Source organism: Corvus brachyrhynchos, unplaced genomic scaffold (genome assembly GCF_000691975.1).
Source record: "Corvus brachyrhynchos isolate BGI_N302 unplaced genomic scaffold, ASM69197v1 scaffold93, whole genome shotgun sequence".
Lineage (NCBI taxonomy): Eukaryota > Metazoa > Chordata > Aves > Passeriformes > Corvidae > Corvus > Corvus brachyrhynchos.
This window is the reverse complement of record NW_008237273.1, coordinates 816,238-830,014: the sequence shown is the minus strand read 5'-3', so window position 1 is coordinate 830,014 and position 13,777 is coordinate 816,238. Positions and strand designations below refer to the sequence as shown.

Below are 13,777 nucleotides of genomic sequence, written 5' to 3'. Positions count from 1 at the left end.
AGCGGCGCGTGGAGGCATTTGGGAAAGCGGGGCCCCTTCCTGCCTTGGGTACCGCGGCGGGGCAGAACGGGCGCCGCGGCTGTTGTGCGTGGCTCATCGCGCTGCTTTCTTTCACTTCTTTCCATAGCGAGGGGGAGAGTAGGAATGAAGTCTGTGACGTAGCCTGTGTGCTTTCTTCTTCAGAATCTCTTGCTGTCTCTGAAGTACGCTTGGACTTGGACTCCAGGCGTCTCACTCACCCGCTCCAGAAGATCCGACTTTTGCTAGGGCTGAACCAATTCAAGCGGTCTCTGAAACCGTGCAAGATTCTAGTTATCTTCCTTGTCTTTAAGAGCAGGAGTAGCTTCATAGGCTAGCTGTGCTGGTTTATTGACTAAAATTCAAATGTATGGGCTGTGTGGATGGATCTTATGAGACACACTACGAATATTGAATAATCCTTAAAGTGATGGCCCTTCTTCCTTCAGCGGCCAGATTCTGTGCCGTTAGCCTCTTCTCCTGTTCTGTAGGATGCTTTTCAGTTCATAGTGAAATTCAGTAGTACTCCAAGTGATCTGACTTGTGACGCTGTGCGAGAAACATAGTGTGTTCCTGTGGGTATTTAAATTCTTGTTAAATGAAAGGAAAACTTCCTTGTTACCGCTGTAACCCTTGTCTGTTACTTTTCTTGCTTGTGTGCTCCCTGTACAGTGGTTAATCTCATTACAGGCATTACTTTATGGCATGTGTATATTAATATGTGCAAATATGCCTGCAAAATGCTAACAAGATGCCTTTGTTCTTGTTCCCTGTTACGTAATGGGAAAAAGTTTTACTTTGCCTCAGACGGAATATTAACACGTTCCTTTTTTGCTGTCATACATATGAGACAGAAAACTGCTGTTGGCTCTTTGACAAACCCAGCAGAAGGCCTTGTAAACCACCATCCTTTTGATGACAGACTCAGTTTACCTTTTTGTTGCCTTCATTTATGCAGATTCTTCTAGAACTTAAGCGTTATGTGAAACCATTAATGGAAAAAGTGCTTCTTGCAGATTTAGTTCAGTCTGTCAGTTCAGTCAGTGCATAGGACTGACAGTGTGCTTCAGTGTGTTCTCCTTATGTGGTACTGCAATACCCTGCTCCTTCTATAGGCTTCATGTGGGGAGAGCTGTTAGTATTTTCTCCATTCGAATACGTGTTGGAATGCATGTTGAGTACTGTACATTTGTTGAATGACCAATGTTTTTGCAACTTGTTTCAGTGGGGAATGTGTAATAATTTAGTCTAAGTTAGCATAAAGGAGATTTATTTTCTGCAGTGGGGAAATCCGATGTTCTCTGTGTTACAGGAATGCTAACTTTTTAGCAAGCAGAACAGAGTGAGCCTTAGGTGGGCTCCCTAGAAGATCTAATCTGATTAAAGCTATTGGTGGTGGGTTCTTTGTCTGGCTTGGACATCTTAAACTAGATTTTTAGTGACTTGCAGGCTGGCTTTTGTTTGTCCTGGCTCAACAGATAAGTCCAAGTATGTCTTAACTCTTCTAGAAAAATAAATGACTCCACCATCTGGTTATTCATCAATGAACTGCTTTACTGTAAAGCCTGTCTCATGCATGTGCTGTACCTGCATTGCCTAAACCAAGTTTTTGGTTTGTAAATTGTTACAATAAAATCTAATTCTTTTATGCATGAATGTGAATATCCTGATCCCATTAAGTGGGGTGGATCACAAGAAGATTGTTGGTTTCAAAGTTTGGTGCTTAGATGAAGCAGATATGATGCCATAACTCAGATATGCTTCTTTCACAGGCTGTGTAAGATTCAAGACCTGAAAAAATGGCATTGGCAGCAACTGATCCACAGCAGGTATGTCTGAGTTAATCCCATAATTTCTTTATCTATATCAGAAAAATAGGAGTCAACTAACGCCTTTCTCTTTTAAACAGAACATTGTATCGAGAGTTGCCAACCTTCCTTTGGTGAGCTCCACCTATGATATGGTATCCACAGCTTACATCACCACAAAGGATAACCATCCTTATCTGAAGTCAGTATGTGAGATAGCAGAGAAAGGAGTGAAGACAATTACATCGGTAGCCATGACAAGTGCTATGCCCATCATTCAGAAGCTGGAACCACAAAGTAAGGCAAAGATGAAGCTGTTGATAGCTTTAGTTCAACTGATTGTTTTACATATCCAAATGCACGTGTGGTTTAACATGGTCATGCTGGTCTGGAATGCTGTTTTGGGTTGCTGACTGAACCTGTTGCCTGGCTTGTTGCATAACTGATTACAGATTGATAAGACTTAAAAAAAAAAAAAAAATCCAGAGTGAAAGCAGATTCTGGCTTTCATAATACTAAATTGATTGATGACTTGATACGTGAGATGATTACACAATCTCTTGCTCAACATCCTCCTCACCTTTCACCTGGTTTCAAATGCTACTGTTGTATTTTCTTGCACTGAGAACTGGTTAAATTTGGAAGCTGTGTCACAAGGCTGTTGTAACCTGAAACCTGGTTTCAAAGAATGACAGAGGGCCAGGTGTTTTCTACCAGTTGCTTGTAAATTATCAAATGAATTTTCTCTGCCTAAAAGTGAGGATTTTTTTTCTGGCACTGTAAATCTGCCTTGTTCTTTGGCTTTGCTGCCTCAAATCTCACTGAGAAGAGAAGGAAACTACTTTAAGGGTGTTGCATGAGTTCTTTTTCTAGAGGAATTTTCAGTTTGAGTTGTTTTACTTGGGGAAAAAAGTAATTAAAACCAACTCTTGTAATTTCTTTTATAGTTGTAGTTGCCAACAACTATGCTTGTATAGGTCTAGACAAAATTGAAGAGAGACTGCCTATACTGAATCAACCCACTGACAAGGTAAGTTTATGCATTTATGTATGCTAAGCAGAAGAGCCATGCACTCTTCTTTTCTATTATCACTAAAACCCCGGAGAGGCAGATTTCAAAAACCTGGGCCTGAAGGATAGCTTGGAAGCAATGAGAAAGTCAAAGGTGTATCTGTGGAACTGTTTGTTGCCTTTGGGAGACCATTAAGCTTTTTTTAATTATTATTTTAAATTGCCCACCACTTGACCAACATCTTTCTATGAGTGCAGTTCACTGGTGGGTGTCTTTTTAAAACTTGAGTCTTTGTCTCTTTCCTGGTCAGTGTGAAGTGCCTGGATTACATTCACTGAAGTTTTTTGAGTTGAAGGCTACATAGCAGTCATAGTCTTTTTTTTCCTCTTGTGCATATTTTTTCAGAGCAAAATTTCTCCTAGATAACCAATCTCATACGAACTTTAGCAGAAATTTATTATTTCCTGGATTATGTAGCTCTCACTAGTTAATATTTTTAGTAAATCCATGTATGTCTTATGGCAGGGTGTTGCCAATGCCAAGGATGCAGTTGTTGGAGCCAGAGAAGCTGTAACAACCACTGTGACTGGTGCCAAGGAAACTGTTGCTCACACGATCACTGGAGTTGTGGGCAAGACTAAAGAAGCAGTGCAAGACAGCGTAGAAATGACCAAGTCAGTTGTCAATGGCAGCATTAACACTGTCCTGGGAAGTCGTGTGGTGCAGATGGTGAGCAGTGGAGTGGACAGTGCTCTCACGAAATCCGAGACCCTTGTAGACCAGTATCTCCCACTTACAGAAGCAGAACTAGGTAAGACCAATTCAAGGTTTGATTTTGTTGGAATGCTTATATTGGAGAGAAGCAAGCAATCATCCATTTATTGCTTACTCATAGTGGGGAAGGGGGCATGTGCTTTCCAAACTGCCTTTTGCCTTGCTGGTTGTAATAGCAGCGTCTTCACAAGGAAGCAGAATGAAAGTAAGGATTTCTCTGTAAAGTGGTCTATCAGCCTACCCATGGTGCTAAAGGACTACTCAGCAAGCCTAGTATTCAGCTGTTACTAGGCAGATAGAATTGTCTCAGACCTCTTAAGTTTTCCTCCAGTGATCAATTTGCTTCCTTTCTAAATACCTAGAGAGGGAAGCTGCAAACGTTGAAGGTTTTGAAGTTGGAGTCCAAAAGCCAAGCTACTATGTTAGACTAGGATCCCTGTCTTCAAAGGTCCGCACACGTGCCTACCAACAAGCCTTAAACAAAGTTAGAGATGCTAAACAGAAAAGCCAGGAGACAATCTCTCAGCTCCACTGCACTGTTAGTCTGGTAAGTTTAAGCTTTCACTTGATATATAAAAAGCATGTGTTGGCATTGTTTTAGAGTGAAGAAAACAGCCAGAAGAGTCACAGGAAAACTGTGATTGCTCTCTGACTAAATGCATATTTTAAATACAAAGCATTTGCTGTTAAGAGATTTTCATCACAATTCAGGAGAGTTCTAAATCAGGCTAAGCTCTGAACTAATGAGCAATTGCTTGTAACTGCAAGCACTTCAGAAACAGAAGTGACGTATTTATTCCTGTTTTGTAGTGCTGGTTTTGACACATACTGCACTCAGTGAAGAAAGTGTCATGCAATTTAGAAACACATCAGTCCTTTAAGTCCTTTTTATTAGTAAAATTTCAAATTCTTTTGGGTTTTGCTCTCTTGCTGCTTCTATCTCTGAGCATTTCTGGTACTTCAACAGTCTTATCCTAGCAACATACTTTTATGTACATGACAGACTGCACATAGAGTCATGGCCTTCTATACACTTTCAGTTCCTCCTGTAGGATGCCAGTGGGGGAGGGGGAAATAGTTGAGGCAGAGGGGAGCACTACATAACATCTTAAAACTGCTTCCAGTTTTCAATTCTTTGAAGAGACTAAACACACTCTTATACTCCCCAAAGTTGTTTATACTGAATTAATGAAGTATGTTAAAAGGAGGTTATGAAACAGTCAAGGTAGAGTAGCCCTAAGAAAGTGTTGGGACTCTTGGCTCTACTTCCTTATTTGGCTGTATTTCAGATTGAGTATGCCAGAAAGAATGTGAATAGTGCCAATAAGAAGCTTCTTGGTGCTCAGGAAAAGCTTTATCAATCCTGGGTAGAATGGAAGAAAAATACAGGCCAAAATGATGGTGATGATCTGCGTAGTGCTGAGGTAAGTAGATGTACACCAAAAATAAATGGATTGTATCCCATCAAGGTAATGGCAAACTAACAGTCCCTGAAGTGTGCAACAGACAAGCTTATGTGCAAATGTGGAATCTGGATGCTGAAGGTCAGGGCAGCTGGCTTCTGAAAAGTAGGGGACCTGAACTCTTAAATGAGCCTATTTCCTGCAAACACTCTTCAAAGACCCATTGTGGTCTCTTGAGAATGCTCATCTTGTTTAGCATGTGAACCTGTGTTGGGATATCTGTATGTAGGTTAGCTAGAAACCATTTATCTGATGTGTCCAGACCAGAAGTAATGATTTGTCAGCAGTCTTAGTCACAAGACTCACTGCGTCCTACATGTAGCTTTTGGGAATGGTTAGTTGATTAGAATGTACTTACCTGCTGTGACTTGTTATCCAGAGTTGAAGCAAGAATCTGCTTGACTGTTACTCGGTAGAAGCTATCAATGTTTCTTTTCACAAAGTACTTGAGTGTTGAAGAAATATCAAGTACTTTTATGACTTTGACTTAAAACTTGGTTTATTATCTGCTATAGCTTTGTTTCACTCACATCCCCCTTACTTTGCTTCTTTATGTATCTTGAACAACGTAAAGCTGCTGCAGTCATAAAAAGATACTAATGTGCCATTATGTTTCTTCGTTCTAGCACATTGAGTCAAGAACTCTAGCTATTGCACGGAGCCTCACTCAGCAGCTTCAGACCACCTGCCTCACACTGGTCTCAAGCCTACAGGGGCTGCCACAGAATGTGCAGGATCAGGTTTACAGTGTTGGGTCAGTGGCAGGTGATGTCTACCAGAGCTTTCGGTCAGCATCCTCCTTCCAAGAATTATCAGACAGCTTTATTGCAGCTAGCAAAGGACAGCTGAAGAAAATGAAGGAGTCTCTGGATGATGTGATGGATTATCTTGTTAACAACACACCGCTCAACTGGCTGGTAGGTCCCTTTTACCTACAACTGCCTGGCATTCAGCATGCTGAAAGCAAAGGTGAAGGGGAGGAAAGTCCCAGCCAGAAAGACAAACAGCCTGAACACACTACTGAATAAACTGCATAGCATGCATGTACTCTGCTGACTGACCAAACAAGTGGCCTTACTACGTGCCGCTTTCAAAAATACCCATTTTCACAATTTTTTGGTGAAAAATCCATAAATACAGGAATAGGGGAATCTACAGGCCTGGACACTGTTACACATGGGCTGTATTGTCCTGTGTAGTTAAGCCACTCCTAAAAATTCCAATTAGGCTCAAGTGCCTGAGTATTGGCAGCTTACAGTTGTCAAGATGCCCTGTTTGTCTGTCAAGCACCTCACAATGCTTCAGTGGTATTAATACCACTAGTCTAAATGAAACCCACCTTTGATTTGTTGCTTAATCTTTACCAGAATGATATAAAGGCCTTACATACTATGAAATGCATTAAAAAGCTGTACAGTCTAGCTATGTACACTTAAATGCTATGTTTGCTGCAGATCACACATTTGAAAATTACGAATCTGAGTATCAGATTCTATTGCTACACAATTCATGACAAAAGTTCTGTGAGTGCAGAATGCCAAAGCTGAAAGTGGGGTTTCTGAATGAGTCAGCAGGAGTTAAATGCTGTGACAGTGTTAACATTAACTGTATGAACTTAACTATTGTATAACACAGTAACTTGACCACAGAATCATAGAGTATCTCAAGCTGGAACGGACCCATAAGCATCATCAAGTTCGACTCCTGCTGCTTGCAGGAGTACCTAAAAACTCAACCATATGACTAAGAGCATCATCTAGATGCTCCACGAACACTGTTCCAGTGACTGACCAAATAATTATCAACAGATTTTTTCATATGCAGTATAAAGGCAAGATTCATGCTGTTTGTACCCAGGTGCCTGCTGTTGTGTGTGTGTGTTTTTGTAGCCATCATTTTGTAACTCATTTTTGTATGTTAGTAATAAATGCTTTAGTAGCCAAAGCCTGTCTCCTTTGTTTTAAAACAATCTAACTTGCTCTTCTGTGACTCCCTCAGACTGGGTCCAGCAGAAAGCAAGCTTGACATGCAAATGAAGTAGATGTGCACTGAAAATGTTTGTGTATGTATTGATAGATAGATAAGATACTGCTGCAGCATTTCCTTCCTTTTGAATTTCTGTGTATCCATCCACTGAGTCTTAGCTTTACTGCTGCTTTTGTTGATCCTTGCTGTTTTCACCTTTAAAGATGACCTAAGCTGTGAGCTGCTGGATGCTCTAATATTGAAAAGAGATGGATATGGACAAAAGAACCCTCTCCTCCTTTCACAGTAGGTGTTGTGTGTCCATGACATGGCCATCTACCTGCTTTGTCTTCTGACTCCCTATAAACAGTATTTACTTCTCAGCTGCATCACCAGTTTTAACTTAACTTTATTTATCCTCTTGAACTTGAGTGACAAATGTACATTAACACTCAACTACTTGGGTGGAGTTGTTCTTAGTAAATCCTGTGAACCCCTCCACTGGAAAAGAATTAGTCACTAAGAAATAAGCTTTCTTGGTTTAGAGCTGTCCAGGTAAGTTGTATCTTTTTTTCTGATGCATGCCCTATGCAACTTTGGGTTGCAATCATCTAGTGTAGCAATGCCAGCCACCGTTTTCAAAGAGGTCACCAAATGCAGTTCAAAGAAAGCTTATCAAATAGTGACACATTGCTACATGGAGCAATACCTCCACCTGGCATGATGTAGGCACTAAAGCAAATTACATGTCCAGCCTTCTAATGTGAGAGGGATAGCTGTTAGGTCAGGGTTGGCCTAGAAGTGTGAGGAAGACTGTTTTAAGCACAGTATTAAATAAAACTATAACAAAACAGGATTACAGATAAAGATTCTGTAACTCCCAGCTTTAAATACTCACTTTCTATAAGGGAGGTGTTTAATATGAAATTAACATGAGGTGGTGAGACTCCTTTTCAGCCAGAGCCCGAGTTAAGACTTAGGGAGACAGAGTGCTTCCAGGAATTAATTTCTTTTTGCATTTAGTTTAACTATTGTAAGGTCCAGCAAGAATATCCTTTTTATCTCCATTCATAATAATGCTTGTAGAGTGCATCCACTGTTGCAGATGTGCTCAGGAACCAAATGGAACTAATTAGGTGTGGGGACACTGGGCTGTTCAAAGAAGGGAATTCCCATTTTTCTAGGTGTGTTTTAAAGTCTAACTGCTCTGGGACTGCATTCTGAGGTGATCAATCAAATAAGATATTTGAACTTTACAATGTCTTTTAAGGACTGAGAAATAAGCAGCATCATGTGGTATCAGTGCAGGAGCAGTACATTGTGTCTGTTCTGTCTTGTGTTACTGGTTTTACCCTTGCATGGCTGTCCAGCTTTACTAAACCTCAGCAAGCAGCTGAAGTAGAAAGCAAGGAAAACTTGTTACCAGCCTTGACCTTCAAAGCCCTTCTCCCTTACCATGCACTGTTGGGTGGCTTCTGTTGAAAAGTTACTTGGACTTCGGGCAGTTGACGTGTATCTGGTGACTGCAAGCAGAACAAGGCCTGGTTAAATGCCTTCCTAATGATTGGGCTCATGTGTCATGCTGTTGTGATAGATACTTGTTTTGTTGGATGCTGCCCACCCTCCAAGTTTTTAAGTTTCTATCCACACACACACAACCCCCCAATTCCCCCTCCCCCACACCCCCATCGATCAGAATTAGGAACCCTTCGGCAGTGGAGGAGAGGGCTGAATAACAGCAAATTGTTATGTTCCTGATTTATTACATAGAATATAATTCTCTGATTAGTATTATTAGACTCTGCTAATAAGGAGAGCACTGAATGTTTAAACTGATTTGCAACTGTACTTGCATGGTAATTTAGCATCTTATTGCAGGTAATTTAACATAGCATATTCCCACACTCTAGTCTTAACTGCAGCTGTACAGACAGAACTTGGTATTTTTTTCTACTGCAGCTAGAGAGAGTGACTATTAATATGTCCACTGGAGGCAAGAATGATGCCTTCCAAAGCCTTGGTTTTTTGCCACTTGTTTTTGACTGAAGCTGAGGTGCTTCCTCACAAAAAAAGAAGGGAAACCTGAGATACTGCCATCTTACCTGTTAATTGCATTTATTAAAGAGCTCAGCTGCACTGCACGGAAGCTTGTTTCCTCTTAGTCCAAAATCATGTTTGATGGATATAGCTTGGGCTAGAAAGCTGTGAGGTTTCTCTGGAACTTTTTAAAAAAGGCAAGAGCAGATGTGTTGAAAATTATAGGAAGTAGATTCAACTATTTTCAGCAAGGCAGGTAAACTAGATGAAATGGGAGAATGTCAAAGGCTGCATAGTCACACAAAACCTGGTATGGTAAAGGTTAGAATACTAACATAATCATCACTTGTAAGGTTATTTAGGATTTATTTAGAATTCAGAAAATTACTTTTTCTCTTTTAGAGATCATGCAAAAATTTTTCATTCTAATTGACACATCCTCTTCCCAGGTGTATTTAACAGAGAACTATTATTGTATCATTGCTGATAATCGTTTTTTACGAAAGCTTTCAATATAAGCATTTGTAAATAGCTCCATATGGTATGCAAGTTTTGCAGACATATTTATAGCATTGGTCAAAGCCAAATTACAAGATTTGTATAAGGACTGGAGTTGTAGCTAGTTTGCCTCAATCTAAAGAAAGGTGTAAAGCTTTTGAAATTCAAAATTATATTCAATATTCAAGATTAATATTTTTGCAATAATCTTTTCCAGAATTCAACTTAGGGTAATATTTTATAGCTAGTAAAATAGGTGAAAGGATTTGGGAACAACTGATGAGTTATTTCTCATTATTTAAAAAAAGCAGTAAATACCACCAAAAAACTTCTTTTAAACCATCTAATTAAAAAGAGGAAACAGAACCAAAGTTATTTTTAAGCATGATTGGTTAGTAATTTGCGTGATCAGAGAGTCTTACATGCAGCATCTTGCTGGAGGTATTGTGCACAGTGTTTTGTTAAATTAATTTCATTTATTGCCAATTCATGGCAATTGTATTTCTTTTAGATAATACAGTCCCTGATGACTAGAAATAAGCGCTTGTTCTGAAAGTTCAGAAAACGAGAACGTTGTGTCAAAATTCTAGGGGCTGAGTTCTAAAAACTTAGCAAGAAAAAAATGGATTAAAGTTGTTGGTATTGACATTAACATTTGTATATGAAGCCAGCAAAGTGCCAAAGTATTTATTTTCACCATTCTATGTACAGATGTTGCAAGTATTATATCTTCGTAACTGATTTACTGAATCATACAGAGAAATTGTATGAAGAAGAGTTATATCTGGCCCTACTCTTTTACTGCAAGAACTGATAGGAAGTTGAAACAAAGCAATGCATCAACTGTGAAAAGTGATGTGGAAGCAAAGGTCCTGTACGTAAGCAGTCCCATAATACCAAGGGCGTTGCATTGTTTTAGTTAGACTGGTGCAAATGTCAGAATATGTGATTCTAATACAATTTACCACGGTGATTCATTCTGACATCCAGTCTGTTTTACTCATGCTGAGATACACTCCAATTTGAAGTTTTTCATGGCTAGCAAAATCTTACGTTAAAGGAGTTAGATTCTTCTACTGCATGCATTAGGGAGATGAAGAAAACAGAAACTTACATTTTGAGCAATTACTCTGGTGTCACTAAGAACAAAACAGATAAGACTAATAAAAGCCTCTTAAACATATGATAGAGAAAATTGTCTCTGGTGAGACACACTTACTGAACGTGGTTGTGTCCTGGTCAGTGCAAATAAATTTTAACCATCCATTTGGGCACATTCTTAAAAACTGCATGTGGACTACTTAGTCGTGTTAGGATACCTGTATTTGTACTGCAGTATGAAATACAGGATTATGTGCTGATAATGGGAAAACTTGTTGCTTTCTCTAAGTACAGTAGTGAGAGTTTTAGGAAAACTGCCATAAGCAGAAAGATGCAAGATAATTGTTGCTGGTAGAAAGATGTGTTTCCCGCATTCCTAGTGCCTTTTGGTTTTTTGGGAAACAAAAATTACTGATCTTATTTTGATCAAGCTTAAGTTCTCAAAGTGGTCCATGCATTTCATGGTATTCGCAGTAGTGCCTAGTTAGTCACATGCTGCTTAAGTTCTTCTAAAGATCAGTTTTAATTAATAATTAGTATCTCAAAGTTCCCCAGTGTCCAATGACTACCTACTTTGGAGGAAACTAAATTAACATGCAGTGCTTCCGTGCTGTGTACAACCTGGTAGCTGAAGCAGTAGTCTGTTTATTTGGTATATTGTCCGCCCTTCTTACATGTCTTCATAGCAGGCAAAGCATAGGTTTTCCTTCCTACTGTCTTTCATTAAAGTAAGTCATAAGGTGTTTTGCAGTTAGGGAATGGATTAAAAATTAAGCTCAGTCCGTGCTGAGCTTAAGTTACAGAAATGCCTACAATTTGCTGTTGCTTTGAACATGTAGAACCAAAGTCCTGTAAAAATGCAGCAGTAGTTATTTGCTGATATTGTGTCTGGCTCCAAGTATGTCACATCACCAACGTTAACCATAAATCAAACTACAGATGTGAGTATTTTTCACTTGTAACAAAAAACTTTTGGTTATGAGCAAATTGCCTAATGATATCCCATTTTTCAGAATTGCCTACCTAAGTAATCTAAGTCCTACTAAGGGGACTTAAGGATTGGGACTTAAGCTCCTAAGTGTCTTAGCCAACATTTTTAGAAGTCTGTAACATCCATGTATCCTCTGATGTCTCTCTGGCAATTCCTGAAGCCTTGTGCTGCTTTGCAGTGCAGATGCTATACATGCAGTTAAAACAAAGGCCAAAGTGAAATGACAGTTCCAGGTATTTGTTTCCTCAGGAAAGGTTTGATGCTGTAGGCAGGCAGAGCAACACAGCAATCCATACCAATCTCCTAAGGACAGATTACTTTGTACAGGCCATTGCTTTTGTGAAAAGAAGAAAGGCAAAATTAGTTTACAAACCTCCATTCTTTATTTTCCAGTCACCAGTTTCACTAAATTGTCTACTAAGTTCAGCTCTTTTCGACCTCTGCTATAAAATCCTGCCTTCTAAGCAAGTGATTTCCATCGTGTGTAGTATTTGGTCTGTCTTAATGCTTTGTGTTTCCTATATGTCTGAGCAGATTTCACTCTGTAATCAGGATGCTGGCTCTGATTTCTAGAGGTGCTGAGCATCTCTGTGTCCTCAGTGAAGGAGTACTGCACAAATTTGTTCAGTTTTACTTTTAAATTGATTGAAATTTCATTCCTACACAGGTTCCAGATTTCACTATTACAGACCTGTCTTCAGAGTCAGATGATGTTCCAGACATTTTGGATTTGGATGAAGAGGATCAACAGGACTTTTCACGCACAAATGGCCCTTACACTACAGGGCAAAGAGCTGAATAGAGAAGCATAAAAATGTCTTTTTGATACAATGTACCTTTGCCATGTTTAATTTAGATTTCTCCTTTTTAAAGATGAACCTGCCTAGCTTAGGGATTATGGGGATATTTTTTTTTAAAAAGGAGTACTGTTTCACTTAGCTGCATCAAAAATCTGGGTTTTTCAATGTAAGGAATGCACGCTACATTAATTGGTTAGCATGGGTGTCAAGCTCCCATTCTACAAGCCAGGTATAGCCTAACCAGTGTATCCAATTAATCTAATCTTTGTCGATTATTTGTTCTCCTGGGGTAGCAGCCATGAGAACACCCCAGTGCTTTGCATAAAGGGCTGCCAACAAAAGGAGTTGATGAGGATTTGCCCACAAAATTTCCCCTTTCAGTCTACATGAAAAGCAGTGCTGCATCTACCTCTTTGCTGCTGGGAGGGCTAAGAGACTTTGTCTATCTCAGATTTCCTCAGGTTCTTTTGTTAGGCTCTGCACCTACAGAGCTTAGACGCTTAGAGCTTTCCTTTGGCAAGAGTGTTTTATGCACAAAAGGACTTCCTTTCTCTCCACATGCCTTCTGTGTGCAAATATTTTGGCCGACGCTATGCTATCAATTGTGGCGCCTGAGACTAAAAGGAGGTAAATGCTACAATATTAAAGTGTTCCGGGAATAAGGAAGCATTTAAAAAAGAAAGGGGAAGAGACTGTAAAAAGAAAGGAAAAATAGAGAGTATAAACTTCGGACAAAAGAAAATTTGATAAAAAAAGAGGTGATTGAATGTAAGGACAGTTGTGGTGACAGTGATTTTAAAAAAATGTTTAAATAAAATCTTAATCAGTTATTTGCTAAGGGCTGCTGAGTCCGCATTTGCTCGCACACAGTAACTTCTCTAGGAGTTGGAGAGAGTGGGAACAGAACTGGAGGCGGGTTTGTTAACATTTCTTTCCGAGGGCCAGGCTGAGCTGCTGTCGCAGAGACGTCTCCGTGTCGTCGGTGTGACTGCAGCGGGGTCACGGGGAGCGGCGGCACAGCGCTCTGCCCCGGCCGCCCTCATCCTGGGACACCTGCCGCTGGGAGGGCCTGGAAGTCTGGTCACTGAAATGCCTTGGAATAAAAGTTTGAACCGCACAGCCTGCTTACCGGTGCAAATTTTTCTTGTTTGGTTTGTTTTTTGGCTTCGTTTATTCCCCTCCCCCCCCGCCTTAAATTCTGCAATCCGATTACAACCCTACTTAAATAGAAGGGCTGGAAGCGTACCGGCGCCTGGACTACATCTCCCGTGAGGCAGCGCGCCCGGCTCGCCTCGTCTTTGGGTATAGGG

At 40.1% G+C, this 13,777-nt stretch overlaps 1 protein-coding gene across 2 annotated transcripts; it reads left to right on the top strand.

Annotated features, from left to right (window-relative positions):
• The first annotated feature begins 739 nt into the window (after positions 1 to 739).
• PLIN2 (perilipin 2) lies at positions 740 to 13,584 on the top strand. Of its 2 annotated transcripts, XM_008630850.2 has the most exons (8): positions 1,719 to 1,847; positions 1,928 to 2,123; positions 2,774 to 2,856; positions 3,364 to 3,649; positions 3,975 to 4,159; positions 4,902 to 5,036; positions 5,702 to 5,992; positions 12,335 to 13,584. In XM_008630850.2, the coding sequence occupies exons 1-8, from the start codon at positions 1,818 to 1,820 to the stop codon at positions 12,467 to 12,469; spliced, it is 1,341 nt and encodes a 446-aa protein (XP_008629072.1). In that variant the 5' UTR covers positions 1,719 to 1,817; the 3' UTR covers positions 12,470 to 13,584. The 2 variants fall into 2 exon arrangements, with proteins under 2 accessions (XP_008629073.1, XP_008629072.1); XM_008630851.2 differs by lacking the exon at positions 12,335 to 13,584 and having other exon boundaries at positions 740 to 1,847; positions 5,702 to 8,698.
• The last annotated feature ends 193 nt before the right edge of the window (positions 13,585 to 13,777 follow it).